This window comes from Rhinatrema bivittatum, chromosome 12 (assembly GCF_901001135.1).
Source record: "Rhinatrema bivittatum chromosome 12, aRhiBiv1.1, whole genome shotgun sequence".
Lineage (NCBI taxonomy): Eukaryota > Metazoa > Chordata > Amphibia > Gymnophiona > Rhinatrematidae > Rhinatrema > Rhinatrema bivittatum.
In genome coordinates, this window is record NC_042626.1 from 10463287 (window position 1) to 10487376 (window position 24090).

The 24090-nt window shown below is 48.0% G+C and overlaps 1 protein-coding gene across 4 annotated transcripts in view; it reads right to left on the reverse strand.

Moving 5' to 3' along the window:
• SYT6 (synaptotagmin 6) overlaps window positions 1-20461 on the reverse strand; it is a 123723-nt gene extending 103262 nt beyond the window's left edge. Inside the window, exon 1 of one of the 4 annotated variants that reach the window (XM_029572855.1) lies at window positions 20271-20461. In XM_029572855.1, the coding sequence (XP_029428715.1) occupies window positions 20271-20427 (157 nt within the window). In that variant the 5' untranslated portion in view covers window positions 20428-20461. Of the gene's footprint in view, window positions 1-10019; window positions 10162-20270 lie in introns of those variants that run through there. The other 3 variants (XM_029572857.1, XM_029572859.1, XM_029572858.1) reach the window with 3 other exon arrangements.
• Window positions 20462-24090: the final 3629 nt, after the last annotated feature.

Consider the following 24090-nt stretch of genomic DNA (forward strand, 5'->3'; position numbering starts at 1 on the left):
TGAGGCCAAGTTCATACTGAGACTCTGCTAACATGAATTGCTATAGCCCAGTCGGAGTGTGTAGACTAATTTGTTAGTTATGTTTATTTATATTTTCTGTTTTATTTATATTTTAAACAAAACACACAACATATTAAAAAAAGTAAATCAGGCTCTGTGAGAAAAAAAAATCCCTTCAAATCCCCTAACTTCCCCCTGAACCCTCTTACCAGATTGTTAAGAACATAAGAACACAAGAAGTTGCCATACTGGGACCATCAAGCCCAGCATCCTGTTACCAACAGGGCCAATCCAGGCCGTAAGAACCTGGCAATTACCCAAACACTAAGAAGATCCCATGCCACTGATGCAATTAATAGCAGTGGCTATTCCCCAAGTCAGCTTGATTAATAGCCTTTAATGGACTTCTCCTCCAAGAACTTATCCAAACATTTTTTGAACCCAGCTACACTAACTGCACTAACCACAACCTCTCGCAACAAATTCCAGAGTTTAATTGTGCATTGAGTGAAAAAGAACTTTCTCCGATTAGTTTTAAATGTGCCACATGCTAACTTCATGGAGTGCCCCCTAGTCCTTCTATTATCCAAAAGAGTAAATAACCGATTCACATTTACCTATTCTAGACCTCTCTTGATATTCTAGACCCCGTATTCGACACCAAGGCCCTATTCTCCTATGTATCTGATCTCACAAAAACCATTTGTTATTGTTATAGTTATCGAGTTACCTTCTGCTACTGGCTCTTCTTCTCCCTAGTTCCAGTACCCTTGTTTTATTGTAACTTTTTGCCTTCCTCTATGTTTATGTTAGTTATAACCCCTTGTTCCTTGTAAACTAATATGATATGATCTGTATCATGAATGATGGTATAAAAAAGCACTAAATAAAATAAATAAATGATTTTAAACCCCCTCTATCATATCCCCCCCTCAGCCGTCTCTTCTCCAAGCTTAACAGCACTAACCTCTTTAGCCTTTCCTTATAGGGGAAACATTCCATCCCCTTCTCTGTATCTTCTCCAGTGCAATTATATTTTTTTTTAGATGTGGCAACCAGAATTGCACACAGTTTTCAAGGTGCAGCCTCACCACAGAGAGATACAAAGGTATTACGACATCCTCTGTTTTATTCACCATTCCCTTCCTAATAATTCCTAACATTCTATTTGCTTTTTTTGACTGTCGCAGCACCCCAACAATTTCAATGTATTATCCACTATGATGCCTAGATCTTTTTCCTGGTTGGTAGCTCCTAATATGGAACTTAATACCTTGTAAATACAGCATGGGTTATTTTTCCCTATGTGCATCACATTGCACTTGTCCACATTAAATTTCATCCTCCATTTGGATGTCCAATCTTCCAGTCTCACAAGATCCTCCTGCAATTTATCACAATCCGCTTGTGATTTAACTACTCTGAATAATTTTGTATAATTTGCAAATTTGATTACCTCACTCATCATATTTCTTTCCAGATCATTTATAAATATATTGAAAAGCACTGGTCCCTGAGGCACTCCACTGTTTACCCTTTTCCACTGAGAAAATTGACCATTTAATCCTACTCTCTGTTTCCTGGCTTTTAGCCAGTTTGCAATCCATGAAAGAACATCGCCTCCTATCCCATGACTTTTTAGTTTTCTTAGAAGCCTCTCATGAGGGACTTTGTTAAATGCCTTCTGAAAATCCAAATACACTACATCTACCGGTTCACCTTTGTCCACATGAAGCAAATCTGTGAGGCAAGACTTCCCTTGGGTAAATCCCTGCTGTGTTCCTTTAAACCATGTGCTGTGATTTTGATCTTTAGAATATTTTCCACTATTTTTCCCAGCATTGAACTCAGGCTCACTGGTCTATAGTTTCTGGCCTACTACATCTTCCAGGATCACAGTGATTTTGTTCAGTTCGTCTGACTCATCACCCCTGAAAATAGTCTCCGGAACTGGTATCTCCCCAACATCCTCATTAGTAAACACGGAGGCAAAGAATTCATTTAGTCTTTCTGCAATGGCCTTATCTTCCCTTTAACCCTTCGGTCATCTAATGGTCCAAACGACTCCCTCACAGGTTTCTTGCTTTGGATAGATATTAAAAAGTTTTTCTTCTGAGTTTTTGCCTCTACAACCAACTTCATTTCAAATTCTCTCTTAGCCTGCCTTATCAATGTTTTACACTTAACTTGACAATGCTTATGCTTTTTCCTATTTTCTTCAGATGGATCCTTCTTCAAATTTTTGAAGGATGTTTTTTTGGTTAAAATAGCCTCTTTCTCCTCACCTTTTAACCATGATGGTAATCGTTTTGCCTTCCTTCCACCTTTCTTAATGAGTGGAATGAATCTGGACTGTGCTTCTAAGATGGTATTTTTAAACAATGTCCATGCCTGTTGCACACTCTTTACCTTTGTATCCGCAGCTTTCAGTTTTTTCTATTTTCCTCATTTTATCAGTTTCCCTTTTGAAAGTTTAGTCTTAGAGCTGTAGATTTACATATTGTCCCCCTTCCAGTTATTAGTTTAAATTTGATCGTGTTATGATCACTATTATAAAGTGCCCCCACCATTACCTTTCCCACCAAATCCTGCGTTCCACTAATAATTAAATCTAAAATAGCTCCCTCTCTCATTGGTTCCTGAACCAATTGCTCCAGGAAGCAGTCATTTATTACATCAAGGAACTTTTATGTCTCTAGCATATCCTGATGTTACATTTACCCAGTCAATATTGGGATAATTGAAGTCTCCCAATATTACTGCACTGCCAAATTGGTTAGCTTCCCTGATTTCTCTTAGCATTTCATCATCTGTCTGACCATTTTGGCCAGGTGGATGGTAGTATACTCCTATCACTATACTCTTACCCAACACAATACTCTACCCATATAGATTCTATTGAACATTTAGTCTCTTTTATGATCTTTATCCTGTTGGACTCTATACCCTCCCTGACAAAGTGCCACACCCCCACCAAATTGATCCTTCCTATCATTGCGGTATAATTTGTACCCTGATATAGCACTGTTCTCATTCTTCAGGGAGCAGGAGCGATGTCCAGTCACTCTCGCTTAGAAATGGCACCAGGTTGAGGTTGGGTGGTGCCCTTTTATACAGAAGAAATTATCAGCAGCACCAGCCGCAGTCTGCCAGGCCAATGTCTAAGTGTTCCTCCAGAAGTCTTTATCAGCAGACTTCAAAGTTGGGTTCAATTCAGGTAGGACTGGTGAGGGAAAGAAAATTTAAATTCACGTTTTCATCATTCAGGTGGCACGTAACTTTTTTTTTTTTTTTTTTAATTAAGCATGACTTAGGCACACGCCTACAAGTAACTCGCAAGACACCCTGATGCGTGCAGCTTTTTATTCAGAATTCGCAACAGTGGGAAAACTCTACCATTCAGGTAGTCAAAGCCCTGCATCTCCTTAAATTATTCCCAGGTCAGAGTACCAACTTATGGACTGTCATGAAACTCTCCAGGCATAAAACATGAATCCTGGCTAGGAAGTCCCCGGAAACAGAGCACTCTATAACAGCTAGAACAGTACCCACCATTATCACTGTGTAACAAATCATAATTACCAGGTTGCACCACTGTATCCTGGAATTGCCTGGTCCAAAATGTTCTACACCCACCCAGAAGCGTGGTCATGCACTGCTTGGTACTGTGGGAAGATTTTAAAAAGATGTATCCATTTCCCACAGGTTATGCGACCTGCTAATTACCACTCACAAAACTGGCACAGTTTCACTATAGTATGAGAACTGAATAGCCAGCAAAGACTTCCAGGGCTGTCAGCAGGAGAAGACTAATGACGCGTACCAAGCAAGCCAACCCCAGCGATGCTAGTCACTGAGGAAAGGAGTAAAATTGAACGGGACATGACAGACGCCGCACGTTTTCTGGGAGGCTGACAAACCTAGAGATGGCCTCCTTGCTTTCCGGCAGCAGGCTCAGCGACACACTAGCCCATGGCCAGTAAGCCAGTGAACCCAGAACTAAATGGATCGCTGGGATGAGCATCCCCTGACCGAAAGAGAGAAACCCAAACCAGGGACTGCAATCCCCCAAAATTATAAAATCACAAGATTTCATTTTAGCACTGATAAGTCCAACACAGGGTTAAGTTTAACCCCTTAACAGCCAGCCCTGATAATGATATTCCCAGAAGCAACGAACAATATAATAGATCGCACGATGGAACAAATTATCAGACGCTTTTCTCCCATCACTCATTATGAGAGTCATTTTTAAACAACCCATGTAACTTTTCTTTGCCAAAACATATTAAATTACACCGATTTTCAGAACTTATGAGCACAAGTTTGCTTTGAAAATTATCCAAAATAAAGACACAAACTGACCTGTACCTAGCTACGCCTGCTGTTTGTACTAATTAACTTATGCACAGGGATGGGAGCTTTCAAGAGAGCCTACATACACATGTGTATATGTGCACGCGACCAGATATGTGGCAATTTTGTGTCCTATGCACACATTTTCTAAAATAGCCCTGACGCATGTCTGTGTGCTCCTAATTTTAAACTTGCGCGCACACAGCAGCGTACATCGACTTTGGGACGCGCAAGTGAGGGAATTTTATAGCAAACGTGTGTCCAACCCATGACCAGCTGCACCAGTTTGACCAGTCTAGACCTAGGTTCTCCAAACCCCTCTGGTTCTTTAGCCTGCAGTTCCCCCAGTCAACTCAGACCCCCTCAAACACCTCAGAGATGCCTAGGAATAGTTTTATTAAGACTTCCACCTCCTCCGAAGTAAATCTGCGTTCAACTGTACCTGGGCACGCACCCAGGCACGTAGCTACTTGCACGCATATCTCTTGGTCCACCTTGGAACGCCCTTGCCCTACTCACACCCTGCCTCCCGATGTGAGATATTCATACGTCTGTACTCGTGCGTGCATGTGGGCGGCTTACAAATATCAGCTGGACACGTGCACGCGCTAGATGGGCAACCACCTCCCAATTTTGCTATGCGCCCGGCTTTTAAAATTCACTTTTGTTTTTTTTAAAATCAAAAAGCATGCGTGTGTGCGTATTCTAAAACCTGTGTCTTGGGTCTGTATGGCGTGTACCTCACCACTACCTAACATTCACTTAACCTCCACTTACATAGAATAATAGGTTGCAATATATTTAATGGTAGATGGGGTGCGATGGGGATTGGGCCTTCAAACCTTGGTGATATCTTGCGATATAAAAGGGCGAGGGTCTTTCTTCTTCCATACGGTACCTGCTTGATGCGATTTTACTCTCTGGTGCAAGGGACCAGGGAAGATAATTTTGTTGCCGCCATGGAAGAAGTAAATCTTATCCTCTCCTCCTGGGCCTAAGGCTGAGCTCCCTTTGGAAGATCCCCTGGGAGGAATTATATGGGACCAGTCTGCCTTGGAAGTCTCATCATTCATCCCAGCTTCTGATGTTGGGAAAGAGACTGGTTTCCTCAGAGGAACTGTACCGGCTTGTCAGGAATAAATTCTCTACGATGAAGGATTTTTTTTTTTTTTTTTTTTTGAGATTTGGTGCTAAAGTTTTAATTTTGCTACTGAACGCCTGCCTTGAAATCCCCTGGAAGTGGAATCTGAGAAAAGACGCCCTGTTTGGCAGAAGTGGAACCAGCAGCTATGGACTCCTATGGATCCCAGGGTTCGGGTAGTGACCATGAGGGGTGGGGTGGTTCGTTCACCCACAAAGGGCGGGTCCGGCTTCCTACACCACCTACTCGACCGTTTTTCCTTTTTCGAAAGCACAGAGCAGTGTGAGGAAAGATCAGGACCGCTCTGCACATGGTTTTTTGTTGTGCGCGCCCCTAGCAGGGGTGGCACATTTAAATCCCGGTTCCATGCTCCGGAACGCCAGCTTTTGGTGCACAAAAAACTACCCGCAGGGAAAGCCAAGTACAACTTTTCCTCAGGCACCGATCCCAGTTTGGATTCTTTACACCAGTACGTATGTAAATATATCTCATGCATATTCACGATGGACCCATCAGCGCAGGATGGCAGCGAGAAGACATCGAGGGCCACAAATGTTGGCCCGTTCTTCTCTAGTCAGAGAAACTAAAAGGATCCCAGCTCAAACGGAGAAGACCAAAGCAAATAAATAAATACTATTGGATTATTCCGCAGATGGTGCGGTCCTCTAACTACAAACTATTCATTTCTTTAGTGAACGCGAAGCCATGAGGTTAAGCGGCCGCTTCCTCAAATGCAGAGCTCCGTTTCATTAGTCTGCCCCTAAATTTAGCAAGAGGACAGTCCCCGATAACGCGCCTTGCCAAGCAGTGGCCAACACCCTTGCTTTTGAGCAACAGGAACGGTCTCCAAATTTCGCAACTTAATGTCAAGGGGTCGTTGGCTGTTGATCACAGCCTTGACACCAGCGATCATGGGGTTCAGGAAAGAGGCTCAGCGCGCCATTTAAAAGTTGCCTCCCAATTTAGAAGAGTTCAGGGCACGCGAAATGGTATTCAACCGGGAAACGCAGAAGAAAAAGGGAGGCCATCTTCCTGCTCTTGCATCTGGCTCCATCGTTTTAAAAGCAAGCTCCTCGTCAGGATTCACTGCAATGGGCAATTTAGGGATAATACTACTAATAATAATAATTAGCATTGTGCCTTACAGCCCACGTAGCATCTTAAAGCACATTTACAGAGAGCTGAAATCACTCGAGCGACGAGGCTGGAACATGGTAACCATCCCGTGCTGATCCACGCCCAGTCCTAGGGACCAATTATTGCCGTCATCAAACTCAAGCCACACAAAGAACAGGCGTGCAGGAAATATCAAGAGTCTGGTTTTGTAACAGTTTGAAACATGCCAGACCTTAGGACCTTACCCCACCAGCCACACACAGCAGGCTAAGGCGGCCACGAATTTCCATTCACCCCGGCTGCCCAGTTAACCTCACAAAGTCCTGGAAGATAGGCAACATTTAAGCCGAAGTAAAACTAAATCAACTTTTCCTTTCATGGGGAGCGGAGGGAGACTCTTAAACGTTCACGGGGTACCCAGGAGCTATGTTTAGGGACCCATTTATGCACCCCCAGGTTTTATGCGTGGAAACGGCTCTTCTTAAATCCACCCGGGCTTGGTGTGTGTAAAATTATGCTCACGGGCATTCTGAGGGGGGCGGAACGAGCGCAGAGTTGAAACTTACACACTCGAGTTCACCCACACAAAAGTTACGCCCTTGTGTCAGAGGAGGTGCGAGTTTGTACGTGAAATCTTCACGACCGCACGCTTTACCCCCCCCCCCCCCCCCTCCGCGTGCTTATAAAATCATCGCTCCCGATGTCCCAGACTCCCAAAAGGCTTTCATCCTGCCAGCGGTCACAAACGTCTCTCAGAACTATTTGGTCAGCCCCCAACACACACCTACACCTCTTTCCACCACTCCCTCAGCAGCGAGTATTAAGCGTGGACTTAAAGCCCATCATGCACCCCCCTCCAGCCATTTTTGGCCCAGACCCTCCCCCCCCCCCCAATCACATGCATAGAGAGGTCAAGACCAGTGGGAGGACATCCCCGTGCATGCAATGGGGCAAAACCAGGACCGGATTGACCTAGTTGGCTTGGCCTGGGTGAGGTGGCAACTCTTCAGCACAGCATGCGCGTGGAAGGCATGGGAGGCGTGGCCAGAGCAGCGAAACCAGGGTTCAAATCCTACCGCCACTCCTCGAGGCTTTGGGCGAATCACGTCACCCTTCGTTGCCCCCCCCCCCCCCCGGTACAAGCTTGGATTGTGAGCCCTAACTGGAATACAAATAAAATAAGAACAGCCTTGGTACGGGCCTGGATCCTCTGGCTTTTCCGCTCAGAGGTGGGCGTGGGCTGATCCGACAAAGCTCCACCGCATAACAGAGAGGCTAAGCCTGCTGTGCTCCAGGCCACAAGAAATAATTTAGTAAACGGATCCCCCTTCCGGCACATCACTAGGCCTGGCACCTACTGACCTGTACTTCCAACTTCTCTCAGACAGACAGGGTGGGATCACCCTACCCTTTATGACAATAAGGGGCTGGCCAGCAGTCTGAGCCAGGGACGAGAGTGCTGCCCATGGGGCCGAGTACCACAGGTAGCAGTTATTCAGCTACTTCCACAGCTCTGCGATAAAATATGTTCCTATTCTGTTTTATGTACCAGATCCAAATCACAGCAGCACCTATGGAAATGGATAGCAGTTACTAAAATTATTTTTATTTTAAAAGGTTATGAGGGAAAAAAAACAACAAAAAACAACCGAGCACAATGCTGCTAACTTCCCAATCCTACAATTTGCAAAATTCAGTCTGAACCGATAACTTTGTCTCCTTCCCTTTATGTAAACCCTCGCTGCAAGGAGGAGGAAGAGAAAATGTCAAAAGCATACGACACCTGGAGCCAAGCACCAGTGGAACAGCAGGATTTCTCTTAAGGGAGATGCGAGGCAGGGGACTCCAGGCTGAGCGGAGGGGTCCGGTCCAGCTCTACTTCTTCAGCAAAGGAACATTTTAAATAAAGTAATAAAGCTCCAGCCCGCAAAGCAGCTGTGGCGACGCTGTGCACCTCTTAAACCGACCGCGTGTCTTTGTAAGCTCCTCGGGACAGGGACAGCCCTCTTATGTGTATCGGCATGCAGTGAATCTGGTAGCGCTGTAGAAGTGATTAGTATTGGAGGAGAGGGAAGAGGGAAGAGGGACTCCCTGGGGGAGATACTCCCGACTCTTCCCGGGGGACCCCCCCACCACAAGGATGAGCTAGGATGGGATGCAGGGACGGAGGGGTTCAGTGCGCACAGCGGGGGCTCCAGGACACCTGGGTGAGCAAGAAGCAAGCAGAGGCTGGGACGGATCTGCGAAAGGGACACAGCTCACTTTACAGCGCTGGCTTCAAAATTTCAGGCGACAACAACCTTTCTACCCACGAAAATTATTTGAAGGAAAAAAAAAAAAAAAAAACACCCCATAAATTGAAGACTACTTTATGGCACATTTGAGTGTTAGTGCCTGGCCCCACAGCCACAAAATAGGAGAAACCTCCAATGCAGACTCCATGCTGCTTAACATCAAAAGGCCCTTTTGAAAACAGACAGACAGACAGACATTCATCTTAGGTTGTGTTTTTAAAAAGACAGAGAAAAAGTGAGTTTTAAGCCTCAGATGAGCTGTTAACCCTGTGTTGCATGGGCACGTGGAGTTTTAACCTTACAGGTCAGGTCTGAACGCCCTGGGGCCACGCCAGGCACGGGCAAGCAGAATGACCACTCGGGTGCCCCACGGGAGTCGTGTCTATGGTCCCTACGTTCAGCAGGAAGCCCCAGCGCTTGGCTTTCTGCTGTCTGGGTGAGGCACCCATCTTCCCCATGGCTTTAAGCTTTGGCACACAGAGCTAAATTAAGCCACAACACTAATTGGTATCAATTTCCCAGCTTCAGCCTGCTTAGATCGCCTACAGGGGTCCTGCTGGTCGGTCACATAAGGTAGCCAAAATTCTCCTCCCCTGCTCCCAGCAATTACACAAGCCGCAGGTTTGCTATCCTACCCGGGCTAAGATCAGGGAGTTTTACCATTCTTCATTACAAGAGCATTGCACAGACAAGTTCTGCATTTCTAAAACAAAATAGCTCAGGGCTGTGCTGTCCACTTAGGTAAAAGCAAAAATGGAAAAACCTCCCTCATTCCCCCAGTTTAAAATGCCTGAAAGGCACAAGCAGATGACAAGGCTACAGAACACAGCAGCGCCTGGCAGTAGGAAGGAATCACAGGAAACTTCATGCACAGACACACGAGGGTGAAATAAACGCAGATGCACATCCAGGAGAGAGAGCCCTCCAACCCTGGGGCCATCCGAAGGCGGAGAAGCACAGCCTCAGCCCGGCTGATTCTGTAGCACAGAAAGGGCAGGAATGCACCCAGCAGAGCAAACCCACAGCAGCTTGCCCTGCACTGAACCTTCCAGGGAACGTCTTCCAGCTATAACCCGAGCTCCTTTACATTATTCCGAGGGGGTTAAACTTACCCGACAGGGGTTCTGCCCGTCTCCTGGTCCAGTCCTAGGCACACTGGCAGGGATCTGGCAGGCTGTTTCTATGGAGTTTTCACACAGCGCGCCCTGCCCAGGGAGGGAGGGAGAGAGAGAGAGAGAGAGAGAGACTGCGGCGGCACAGGAGCCAGCCCTGAAAGTCCAGCCAAGTCCTCAAGGCTGCAGCGACTCAGCCCCGCTTCCCCACTCCCCAGCAGACAAAGGGCTGAGGAGGGGGCACTGCATCAGCGCCTCAGGTGCCAGGCAGGGGCTGCTGGAAGCTTTGCATCCCTGCTGTCAGTGCAGAGAGAGGGCACTGCACAGTGCACACCTGTTCCTGCATGCAAGCCATGCAAGCCAGCACGCGGGGCTCGGGCTCGAGACGGCAATCGATCGGACCCAGGGATTCTCTGCCGGGCTTCCTTGCTCGAGCAGATGGGGCAAAATAGGCATTCGATTGCAGAGAGAGGGGGGGGGTAATCTGGATTTCAAAAACGGGGTGGCCGGAAGGGTTCTCCTTCCCCCTCCCGAAATCTCATATCGGCCTGACAATATACTCATCTCCATATTCTGTGATCTGCTTCCTATGCTATGCGTCTCAAGAACCCAGACATGCATTATTATCCATAAGAGAGCATCACTCTCCCCCCCCCCCCCCACACACAGTAAGTGCGTTTCATTAAATTGCATTCAGAAGGAAAGACAGATACAGCTGAAAACCAGTGACTTGCTGTGTTTATGGATTCCTCCTGATAAACAGATTTTGTTAGATTTTTAGCAGTTTTGAGAAGTAACTTTTTTTTTTTTTAATCAAAGCTGAGAGCATTTTGGGAAATCAAAAACCACCGAGGGGACCTGTAGATCGGAAAGACATCAGCCACCCCCCCACCCCCCCTCAGCTTTGCTGCAGAAAAAAGCCCAATCGGCCCACATCCACAACCCATCGGGTCCTGCTTCCGGGTGGGCTTAGCCACCTCACGCCGGGTCAACCAAATAGGCAGATCCAGTAGTGGCTTTGCAGTTCCCATTTTCCCATGGATTGCCCCCGTGCAGGGTTGGTTTCAGATGTTGGCACCCAAAGGCAGAGCACCACCTCAGCGCTCCTTCAGAGCTGTACTACTGGCAGCCTTCAAAAAAACCTGGCACCTCAGGCAGTTGCCTAGGGACCTTCATTTTCAACTTTATTTTAAATTTTCCCTGGGAATTTCAACGTTAGAACATAATCAGTGGGAATTCCCAGGGAAAATAAAATAAAAACTGAAAAGCAAGGTCCCTGCTTGCTGTGCCTAAATCCAGTTCTGCCCCTAAGCAAATTAGTACAACGGCTAAACCATGCATGCATGCGGACAGAACCAGGACCGGATCAGCCTGTTCGGCTGACCTGGGGGTGAAGCCAGGTCCAGGTCACCCACGCGAGAGAGACCCTTGTGATGGTTCGTTAATCCCTGCATGGCGCACAGTCGATCATTCTCCAGCAGCTTCCAGTCATGTATGTACACACACACACACATGTATATGTTCCCAGACACCGCCCGGGTTAATGTCACATGCAGGGTATTCATTTCCTGCAGAGAAAGATAAAACCTTCCAGTCCAACGCTCTAAAAGTGAAGCTTCTAGCCTAGATAAGTGAGCACACGCTGCACTGCAAACTGAAGTCTTTCAAAGCAGAGAGATTACCCTTCTCAGGTGAACGTGTCAGCACCACTTTGGGTGGCCTGCAAACCAAGGATTGCAATAAATAGTTTTGCTAGTGACACCTGGTATGGGCAGGTGAACCACCTAACCGCTGGCAATCATTCATGTCCATGGCGCTGCCATGTGCAGACACTCACACAAGGGACCGTTCCTGCTTCGGACACTTTACAATCTGACAATCAACTCAGACTAAATCGGTCAGCCCTGAGCCGCGTACTTTTGTTGAAATATCTGAATTTATTGGACATGAATCTCCTACCCGTGCAGATCTGAAACCGATGTTGGCACATGGAGAGCGGAGAATTTAAACAATCTCCGTACCCAGCTGACCCTGGTAATTCTGCACACTCATCTTGCTTTCCTTCCCCAGTAAGAGAACGCGTGCACCTTTAATTACAGCTACACTCTCTCACCTGCCTTTGGAGGGTTGCTTTTTAATTTTTTGATCCATTAGGGGTTTGTTTTGTTTGCTTGTTTTTAAATCTACTCCTCTGGGTTTTAGTTCGTTCAGAACCAGGGCTCAGAACTCTAGGTGGGAGCTGCCCAGCCAGAAAAGATAAAAGAAAGGAACAAGAGCTAAGAGAGAGTGTCTAGCACAGAACCCAAATGTTCCCTACAACTGCTGCATACATGACATCCCTCCCCCTAGGGGGGTGTAACATCTGGTTACAGGGGCTACCCTCAAATGCACCAAGGTCTCTGCAGGCTCCCCGCACTCAACTGGTGGATCTAAGGCCGAGTAGCAGAGTCAGTCCTTGATAAGCTAAGAGCAGAGTCTTCACATGGTGGGGGGTTCAGGCAGAATAGGCATAGCCAAAGCTAAAGGAGGGCTCGGTGGCTCTGGGATGACCATGTGCTCAGCATTCCGAAGTCCTCTGAGGCATGCTTGATGCCTGAGAATTAGCAGCCTCGCAGTTGATCAATGTGACAATAGTGTATCAGTGGTCTGGACCTTGTATTACAGAGGTCCAGGGATCCTGATGATGGAAGCAGGGACCCATTTTGGTCCAGCCCCATAATCGCTAGCACTCACCCCTTTCTATGTCAGAATCTATCCCAGGCCACCAGACAGCTCGTCTGCGTATTTAGTTCTAGGATTCCTTGTGCAATCTTAGGGCGCAATGCAAGAGGCACATTGCTGGCCTTTAGGCGAATGGGCACGATGGCTGGGTCCAGAAGGAATGAGGCTCCCAGTTCCTCAGAGAACAGGTGAGGGAATTCATCGGGGATGTCCTTCAGATGCCCGTCAGCAATGACACGGATCCCGTAGATACCAATTCCTAAAGATCTGAACCAGTTCCTTCCATCCTGACTATGAATGGCAACGTCCCAAGCAAAGCACTTACAACGCAGCTTCCCTCGGAGCTCAACTTTCCACCCACTGTAATCACGAAGGCTGCACTGCAGGACAGACAATGCAGGAGGACTGGCAGTAGGAAACAGCAATTTTAGAAAGGCTTCACTAATAACTGACAGAGTCACCCTCCATTTCACATTCAGGACCATCGATATGGACTTTTATCAAGACTTTCATATTATGCGACTCCATGTTCTTCACCGGCTGGATGTGATACACTTGCCCAATCTCGTCACCCATTACTGTGTCAAACAGGTTTGTTTGTGAATCAGGATCCTTGTTGTTCTCCCTACCCTTCTCGCCGCTCAGTTTTGATCTGCAAACTCGTTCAGCGTGGCCGTTCTTTTTGCAAAAAAATGACACTCTGCCCCTTTAAAGCTACAGACAGAGCATCAGTGCTGGCCTCCACAGTAAAAAAACACGAGTTTGGAAGCGCAGCTCCTTAGCTTGGCTGCTGAATGTCTCTCTTATTGTGGCCGACAATGTCCACATCGGTCACCGTGACCCGGATTTCTTGTGTGTGCTCCAGCGCCATTTCAGCTGCCAAAGCCTTTTCCTGTGCTACTGCAAGGATCAGCCGGCACCAAAGTGCTTCATTCTGCAGCCCACAGTCACGAAGCTTGTCGTTTAAGAATTCACCAGATTTGCCATTGCTCCTCAATTCTGTGCATCTCAGCCGTGGAGGTAGCAATGCTCTCATTACAACCTCGATTCCGCTCGTGAGACTTAAACGTTTGCACTGTGTCTGATGGTCTGGATGAGAAATGGCTCTTTAGCAACCCTATGACCTTCTCATACGTCTCAGTTTTGGCAAGGCTGGCAAGACCAGTTAACATATAATGGTGGATGGGTTTTCTCACCTTCCCAAGCGCAATCAAGAGAACGGCTTGTTTCGTTTCAGAGATCTCAATCTTATTTGCTTCCAAACCGAATGAGTCTCTCTGCATGACAGTCGCAGGCATTGGGCCGTTCTGTATCGAATTCCTGAATGTGACCAACAATGGCCACAGCTGCAGGGGAATAGGGTGTTTTGATTTCTAAGCACGGCCCTGCCTTCTGAGTGCTGGCCGATCATGCTGAACCCACTGATCAATAACTGCAGGCTCCCGCTCGCTTGTGCGCATCAACAGCCACAAGACCCAACCTCCTCACTAAAAGGTGGGTGTACAATATTAGGTGAAGCCAGCGGATATTACCCAACTTTTATTATGCACTCCAGCATCCACCTAACTTGGAGCTGCACAACTAGAAAAGGAAAGCCAGAAACAAGAACCAAGGGAGCACCCAACACAGAACCTGAACACGCCCTAGAACTCCCTCCCCCCTCATTGCGGTGACAGTGGCCACACACACACACACACACACACACACACACACATCAGGGCTCCTTCTGAAACCCCCCGCCATGGGCCGTAAAAGCCTGGCCAGTGGAAGTCAGCATTCCACAATGACCCATTCCCTCCCCCTCTCAGAGGAAGGTGAGATCTGCCTCCATGGCATCTCCGGCCAACCCGAGGAGTGGAGGGCCTGAGCTGGAAATCAAACCCAGGTCCCACTCACTGAGCCACCGGGCCACGTAAGCATCATTCTCCCAAATCTACCCTTCAGCTATTCCTGCCACCCATGCATCGGTGTGACGCCCACATGGCATGCCAACAAGCTCATGCCATAGTGCTTCAGTTTCCCTGATGTTCACAGTAACTTGAGTGGCTTCATACATGATCATCTTATCCACCACCTGCATTGCTCAACATACTCATTCGGTGTAATAATGACATATCACAGGCAACTTCAGTAGCACTTTTGCGCTAATCTTTTACATAAAACTAACATTTACTAAGCCGATAAAACTGGTCCTCCATGAATATTTATTAGCTTGTGTTAGAAATCTTGTAATTGGTGGAAGGTTAGAGCAGGCCGCAGCCTCCCTGCCTGGTAAGATCATTTCTTCAAAAGGCAAAATGTCATTATACATGATTCCAAAGACACTGCCTCTGACCATCGTTTTCTAATTGCATCTCCGGCATACCAAGTTTACAAATAATTCAGCAATGGCCCAGCAAAGGATGCTTCTGGCCATTAACCCTGCTGAGCCCTGCCGGTTTTCCACATTCGACCAAAGTGCGGTGCAGGCCCATTAACGCGAACTCTGCCGCAAAGCGATTCTTTCCATCGGCACTCTTCTCTTTATCGCTGCCTACAGGTCTCACATTACAGAGAATCATCATGTACCCATTCTGCTCTATGAATCCATTAAATGCACCAAATTAAAGGTTAAACAAAAAAAAAAAAAAGATAAGGCAATACCTTTATATCGAGCTCTTAGTACATTTCTTGACTAGCTTTTGGACAATGGTCTTTTATAGGTCGATCTCCACTAGGATTTTTTAGATCCCCTTCAATTCTCCTTCACTATCTATTGCAAGGAACTAGCACTTTCAGCACTGCATTCCTCCAAGGCTAACAAGGTTCCTAGTGCAATGACTTCTAGACCAGGTTGGCTGAGGAAGTTGCATGAACCACAAAGAGCAGATTCCCCTTTGTCCGCATGAATGGCCCACAGAGTCAGGTCCCCAGTTCTCACGTCCCCTTGCACGTCACACACCTCATTTATGAGATCAACGTTCATGGATATTCCAGAGGTAGGGAGTTTGCTGCCTTCTCAAAATGGTTTCACCGCCCATAGTAATTACATAATCAGTCATCCCTCAGATACACAGGAATATTGCAGCGAGTTACTGCGGTTGAAAGGAATACAGGACCTCACTAGGAGCAGCGATTAACTCTGCCATTAAGGAGCGATGAAGTGCCTGCAGTGCCAGTAGGTGTCATGTGGTAGCAGCAATCTGTGGAGCTGTGGCATTGCCCGAGGGCTGCCACATGTCCTTGAGCAGGAAAGACTCTACCTCAGAAGCACTGCCAATCCCAGCTCCACTCGCGGCATAGTAGTCCGAGCCAAGAATCAAATGCAGTTCTCCTTGGCAGTGCAGGAGCCATGGCCTGAGATGCCGGCTTGGATGTCCATACCGTTCCAGTGGGGACAACTTCCTGGTTGGGAAGGATTCTTCTGTTACTTTGACTAATCATGGATCAAGACAGATTATTGTGGAGAATTCATCCTAATATGGTAGCGCTTTTATTTTTAATAAATGGGAGTTTGCTATAACATATTCGTTGTACAGAACTACCCCACTGCAAACTTGTGCTGTCCTTCAGAAGAACCGACAAGGAGTTATCGCCATGGCACCGCAGAGCCTGTGAAAACCCTGACGTCAGCACCGACGGCTTGTGATGTCAGGCCTCCACGCACCTACTCCAGACTGCTCTCACACACTTTCAATTGGTCAGTCAGGGCCTCTGGGACTCGATCTTGTAACAAAGCATTTGTTTGTTCCATGGATGGGCAGAGAGAAAGACCACTCTCATGGCTGCCACTTTCTCTGCTCAGCCATCATTACAAACGAGTTTAAAATGAGGGTCTTCCTGCAGATCACTTTACTGGTGCAAGGTACATGCTCACCATGGATGAACGTAGACAGGAAACTCTACTTTTCCAGATGAACTCTGGAAATAAAGACTATGATGGGAAAAAAAAAAACCGAACAAAAATGTTAAAGGGAGGATGGACTGGGAAGGGGGTTGATCTTGGCCAGATGTGGCCCAAGTGCGCTTTTCTCCCGCCCAACAACCTCACCCACCGTCCCACTGAGGGTTGCTTAATTTTTGGGAACAATGCAAAAGAAGAAGTGACAGTGCTAGAACCGAGAGGCGACCTAGGAGGAGATAAGGCAGCACAAGGCTCCAGGTAGGCTTCCATACTTGGAAGGGGCAAAAGCTCTCCAGTGAGCCCGGACATTGAGGGCTGTGGCAGGCGAGGGCTTGGTGTTCCAGCCAGGCTCTGACTCGGGACCCGATTCCAAAGAGGTGGGTCCCACGTAAGAGTAGGGCTGAGAATCACTAGGTGGCTGGTATCATAAGCTGTTCTAAAATGTATAGCTGAAGACCAATACATTACTAAAGCTGTGATCCTGTTTTATCCAACCAGTGGTGTGAACCAGGTCTTAGTGGGTGCCTGGGGAGAGGAAGGTTGAGCTGAGGCACCGGCTGCCCAAGTTAGGAAATCTGATTTCCATGCACAAAACATTATGCCAGGGTTAGAGGGGGGGACTATGCATCATAATGGGGTGAAGTGACTTCTCAGAGATTTGCTCACACTAATGGACAAGGTAATGTGCAGAATTACAGAAATTAATGGGAGATTGGAACCTGCAAATATTACAATAGAGCCTAACAGCTTTCAGCAACCTGAACTCAATTCACTACCGCCTAGGCTCAGCTTTCAGGGGTTGAAAAGTCTGTAGCAAGGACTATTAAGAGTAGCCACAGCTAGGTACACATATGAAATGTTCAAATCTGCTTGCACCCTGGGATGGACACGGAGGCTGACTCTCCCACACCTCTCAAATCACTGGAGGGGAGAGCTCAGGAAATAGTTTAGATTTTTACAGACTTTTTTTTAATTTTTGGTTTCTAAGAGGAGAGGGGAATGTGGAAGCAGGTTGCAAACTTTGCAGTATGTGAGAGAGAGAGAGCGTGTTCGTTTTTTTGCATCCGTGCCTCTGGAGACCAGACGACGGTGTGGGTACATGACCCACTCTGCACACACCCTTGATAATGTTGAGAAGGTTAAAAAAAATGCAAATGATACTTCACGAGACAGCAGAACATTAAGTGGGCAATCCGTTGACAACGGGGACACACAGTGGCTGCAGAGATCACCCCAAAATTTACTAAAACACTTGTGGTGGCGATAGTGGGAAAGGATTGTGCAATGTTTTGCCCATTTCGTTCTGTGACCCATTCTGTAGGAAGAAGAGTGAACAAACCAGGTGTAGCGCTGACTGGATGAAGGCAACATTTATTTATTTATTTATTTATTTATTTATTATTTAAAGGCTTTTATATACCGGAGTTCATGCACTAGTGCATACCACTTCGGTTTACACGGAACAAGGAACAGAAAATTACATCAAACAGATTGAACAATTAAACAAATATACAATTACATAGCTCTCAAAAGCTAGAAATGGATGACTGAATTCGGCTAATAGAAAGGTACAAGCCGGGCCAGCCTGGGGGCGCACCGCCGTGCAGAAGGCCTCTGGCTCAATCCTCGGTAGTCCCCATATCAGATGCAGAAGCCATGCTCAGAAACCCCGGCTGCTGGGGGGAAGGGGGACGATCCGCACATTGCTCAAAAGGCGACACCTGGTGGCTGGACTGCAGACTTCCAGAAGCAGCCCTGGAGCGTGCCCCCCGGCCTACAAGCTGTGACTCTAATGACCGGGTCAGATACACTGGAGGCAGGGAGTTAGGTTCTAAAATGGGAGGAGGAGAACCCCCAGATCAAAAGAAAAAAAGGTAGCACTTTTGTTTGTTGCGGGTGAACTACAATTCTTTGCAACGTATCACAAGCAGTGCAGTTGGGTTTATGGGCAACAGTGCCCGGAGCGTAGTGAATCTTTGTGAGGATGCACAAGAAGCAAACCTTTTCCACTGGAAAGGAACTTCCAGAACCAGAGGTCAGGGGGGGGGGGGGAGAATCAAAGCAGTAGACGGAGGCTCAGGCAATGTTTTTTCAGGAAAGGGTGGTGGATGCATGGAACAGAATCCACGAAAGCCTGGAACAGGCACAGAGGCTCCTCACGTCCTGAAGGGCAGCCAGAGATCATCTGGGGGCAGGGGCTGGATGAGCCCAATGGCCCTCGTCTGGCCCCAGGCTCTCTGTTTCTGTGCTACCGGAGGATACCAGCAGGGCATGCTCCCGGCTACAATTTAAAGGATTTTGTGCAAACAGCCCTAAGTACACATCTGCATGCACTAGGTGATGGGCAGGCTAGTGAAGCAATACCCTGGAGCTGAATCTGAACAAGTCAAACCGAAGCAGTGTGGCAGATGGGGGGAGAGGAAACCAGTGCCAGAATATTTCTCTTGGTCTCACCCCGCCAAAAACCTGATGTGGTTTCTATTTCTTGACTTCCATCTCCAATGCCAGGAGTGTGGCAGAGGGAGGGACTCTCCCCAGGATCATTTTATACAAATTCATATAGTGTGGCATTTGTAAATCAATCCCTCGGACACAAAAACAAAAACCAAACTACAGCAGTTGTACTCCTGAATTCCTGTTATTCCCACTTGGAATATACTCCCTGCAGTGATAATAAAAATCACATTTCCCCAATATATATCTTGTCCGGCTGGTTCTTAATGTTATCGATTGGCAAAGTCAAAGCAAGGAAGATTTAAAAAAATCACAGCCTTCTGACTGCCTAACTACAGCTGGCAAACACCAGGGCTCGGGCAGGCAAAGGGGCTGCACAGAAAGACCTCAGCCCAGGGTCTCGCCGGCAGAGCTGGGACTAGAACCCAGTGGGCACCGACTCCGAAACCAAAGCGCCTGCTTCCAAATGCAGAGTAAATATCAGCCAAATGCTCCCAAATACAACCGAAAGCCAAGAAAAAAAAACACAGTCAGGAGCCAGATCGCAGCTAATTCACAGGCAATTGAGAGTGACTGGGACTTTCCGAGCAAGCAGCAGAGCTCGGAGCGGGCAGCACTTTCCGGTGCTTCCCGACCAGCGGCTCTGCTGGTAAAAGCACTCAGAGGTGGCACCGCCAAAAGGCTCGGGACGGAGGAGCCAGCGCTACCCAGCAGCATCCCGGCCAGAAATCTCAGCCCTTAGGTTTCAGAGATCTTGCAGCAGTCCCTGCACGGTTTTATCTGGGGGGGGGGGTGAGGGGTCCCTCCCCACCCGCATGAATGGCAAAGAAAAGCCTGAAACCCCTGCAGAGGGCTCCATTCCCCCGAGGGAGCGCTAATTAGGAGGCTGCTCCGGCTGGCAGGAGTGGTGCAGACAGCAAAGCCCCAGAGGGACCATCAGCCCTGCCCAGCGTCGCCCCCTGCTGTCTGCAGCCGGCGCCAGGAGGGAGGGAAGGAAGCAAGGGGCTTCACAAGCACCGAGCGGGAACTTCCCCGAGAGCAGCTGCCTCCCTGCCAGCCCTGCCCTGGACAGCTGACCCCTCGGAGGATCTGGGTCCTGCACTCGCCCTGCTGCACGGAGACCGGGTCTGCTCCCCGGACGTCAGTGGAGCAGCGCCTCGCTGAAAGGGAAGGCAGGACAGGTGCTCCATTACCTGGCTGGGAGATACTTAGGCTCTGGTCCGCCGGAAGAAGCAGGAACTCCCTGCAAGTTTCCAGCTCCAGGCTGGGGATCCTCTTCCGGCACAGATCTGTGACAATTCCCACTGCTTTCTGACACACGTTTGCATTGTCCTCCTTGGCAGTATTCATTTCCCAACCTGCATCCTTCCCTCCCCCTTTAACCCGCTTTCTAATACCCAAAAAAAAACAAAAAAGCAACCCCCCCGAAGCCCCCTCCCGCTAAGCAGCCAGGAGCGGGAGCCGGCCCAGATGCGCCCCGAGGTCGCCCATGAGGACTTCAGGCATTTTCAGCCCGCGCCGTCTGCGGCTCTCATCGCCTCTGAGCTCAGCTCTTTACTGCCAGGGCGTGGCTGCAGCCGAAGGACCTCCTCCCCAATTCAATTCCACTCTCTGCTGCTGCTGCGAGAAGCTGAGCCCCTGGCTGGAGAGGGGGCGCTGCCAGCCGCCCCTCTCTGGTCCCCAGAGCAGGCAGACGGCTTTGTAAGGGGGGGGGGGGGGGGGAGGAGCGCTCTGGCTACAGCTGGTGCTCCTGGGCCCCATGCCACGGTCCAAACCCAAGGGCCGGTGCCAGGAGACCCCCCCCCCCCCCCCCCATCTGCAAAGCTCCGTCTCACGGAAGCCACCCCAAACCCTCACCCCCGCCTTCGTTTCCTGGACTTCACCAATTCTTTCTAACAAAAGCCTCGAAGTCCAGGAAAGATGCGCTGAAGGAGCCCAGGAAAGCTTTGCACCTAAATGGTGCCCGAGCTCCGCAGCCCTCTCAGCTTGCCAGAAAGATCCAAGGCTGCCAGGCAGGGAGGCGTCGTGCAGGCATTTGAAACCCGGAGCTGGCATTTCCTTACATTTCCTTTCCAATCTGCAACGACACAAACAAACACATTGTGTTTCGTTTTGTTTCGTTTTTTTTTAGCACATAGTCGAAAAAGAAAAGCTTGTCCCTGGATGAGAAGGCAGCTTCCATATCAGAGAAGGGGGTTCTTTTTTTACTTCTGCAGAACTTATTACCCGTTTGGAGCACAATGGTCCTGCCACAGGCACCCACTAAAATCAGATCTAGAACCTTCCTTTTCCTACCACAAACTCAGTGCTGAGGTGGCCTCAAGAAGTCAGCGCAGTTCTGCACCACACGGTGAGGACCTGGTTTCAGAAAGCATCTACAGGCGTAAAACTGGGTTTTACTCAAGTAAATGCACTTTATTAAAATAAGTGGCTTCTGAAAATTGCTATGCTAGTATGTTACATTTGCACGTGTAACTCCTTTTAAAATGACCCCCTTAATGTACTGCGATGCACGAATCTCCAGAAAAGAGTTCTGTGGATCCAGGCTCGGCGCCACCAGCTGTGCAAACCGTGCAACTGCACAGGGTGGCACACCCGGCGGGCTGGTTTCGGGAGCCGGGAAAGGCCCATGCTGGCGCCAGTGAACCCAATCTCACCGGCGGCGGAAGGAGGGCTGTAGTGCCGCTGGTGGGACCCGATTCCACCGGCAGTGGAAGAAGAGTATCCGTGGTGCTGCCAGTGGATCCGATTCCACTGGTGGCAGAAGAAGAGGAGGCCCGTGGTGCCGCCAGTTTTCCCAATCCCGCCAGTGGCAGAAGAGATCCATGTTGCCAAGAAAAAGTAGCACAGCCCTGCCAAAGTCAATGGCATGGTCAGCGCTGCTTAGTGAGAGGAGAAGCAGCAGCATTGCCAGCAGGGCTGCACTGCTTCTCCACTTATTAAGGCAGCACTGACCACACCGTCGATTTTGGCAGGGCCGTGCTGCTGAGGAGGAAGAGGAGCGCACCCTGCAGGAAGTAATCCAATGCCCCTTGGCCAGAAGTCGTTCCCTTGGCCTCAAGGGTGAAGGAGACTGTTGTTGTTCCTGCTGCTGCCTGCTAAGATAAGGGAAGTGAATGACAGAGAGCATGTATGCTTGTGTGTGGGAGAGTGAGAGTGAGGGAGCATGTATGTGCACAACTACCCCAGTTACTATCTGCCTGATAATCCATGATAATTTCAGGGCATCTTGAAATCAAAAGTTCCCAGGTATGGAGAGTGTGAGTTTTTTAAATTCTTTTTAGTTTTATTTTTCAGGTGTTATTTGCTTGTCTGCTGTTTTGAAATATTTTATTGGTGTTTGGGACATTTAAAAAAACTTGTAGATGAGTTTTGAATTATTTGATTTTTTTTAGTCATTGACTTTATTTGAAATAATATTATTAGTATGTTTTAGTATTATGATTATGTATTTATTTTATTGTTTGATGTTTGAGGAATGGTGATGGTTCTGTTTTTCATTGTTGCACTGCATAGTGTGTCTGGCTTCTTGCAGTTTCCAGTTCAGTTTTTGTCTGAGCATTTGAATTTCTACTTTATGGTTGCTCTGTTCTGTATTTGGTGAGGGTCTGTTTATGTTCTGCACGTGTGACTGAGGAGAGGCTTTCTCCTAATAGGAAGTGTATCAGTGTTTTAGGGCTTTCGGAGGGTGAAGCCCACACCCTACTCACATCACAATAGGCCTAATACCATATGGCTTCCAAGTATCTTTTTGCAGGGATTCCTGGTTGGCATCACAGCAGTGCATGTAAATATAATGAAAGGGATTTTTTACCTCAGAATATGGTATTTTGATATTTTTCATGTAAAATATAAATGCATAACTCTTAACTGTGTGTGTAATGGAGTGGGGGGGGTCGTGCAAGGCTATAAAATTCACCTGGGGCACCTAATACCCTTGCACCAGCCATTGGTACAGAGGGAAGGGGCAGTTTTTAAAGTTTGTATCACTGAAGGGAGCTGGGTGGTTTTTTGGTGGGCCTGGGACAGAAGATGAATGAACGGGGTGGGGGGAGGGGATGGCGGCACAGTAATTGTTCGCACAGGGCGTGGATCCCAGGAAAAAAATGTCAGGTGGATGTCTCAAATTTGCAGCGCCAAGCTTTGAGTTGTTGGCGCGTCACGCGCAATGTATTTCAGAACGATATGGACTCCCGCTGCAGGTGGGTCTGGGCCAGGCTATTTGCAAAGGCTTTTCCCAGGCTAAAGAGGGCCTGACTGAAACCTGCCTTCCCCAACCGCGGCTACAAATGCGCACAGCCTCCACCCTGTGTTTATAAAAGAGGCGTTCTGGTGGTCGTGGTCAGGGGCGGGGAGTGAAATAGCGCGCAAACGTGAATTAATTTTTTTTACATGATGTACACGCGCTGTTCCCGCCACCTACAGAAAACAATAGGTGCAAGGTATGCAGACGCTTTTCATGAACGCAGACTTTGCGCCTGCGTATTTTCAAAGCCAAACAAGGTGCATAGGTTCCCTTGGAAAATAGAAGGAAAACAATCAAAAGCCAACCAGGCAGTTTGCAACTAGGCGGGATCATTTGAAAAAAAGCTGCCAGACGGGAAGGAGTGAAGGAGGACCAATATTAATAACTCATAATCAAAAAATATATAAAATGCATGGGGTTTCAGCCGAGGAAGGCAACCCTAGAACATGGGCTGTTGTCCAGCATATTTGGAAACCTTTCCTGTCATTGCCTGCTGGTGTCCCAGAGGCAAAATTGTCAGTCCACAATTAGTACCCCAGTTACACAATGACCATCACACGTTAAATCCTCCGGTTACGAGAAGTCAGGGTCAGGCTAGGGTTAGGGGGGGAGGGAAGTGGGTGTTTACGGTGCGAGTGGAGGTGGAGTTAGAGTGTATTAATGAATTATTCTCAATATGTTGGCGTTGTTGCAGGTTATGTCAGGGAATCTGTGAACTTTTTCTTCATTCATGTATTTTATTACTACTACTACTACTTAACATTTCT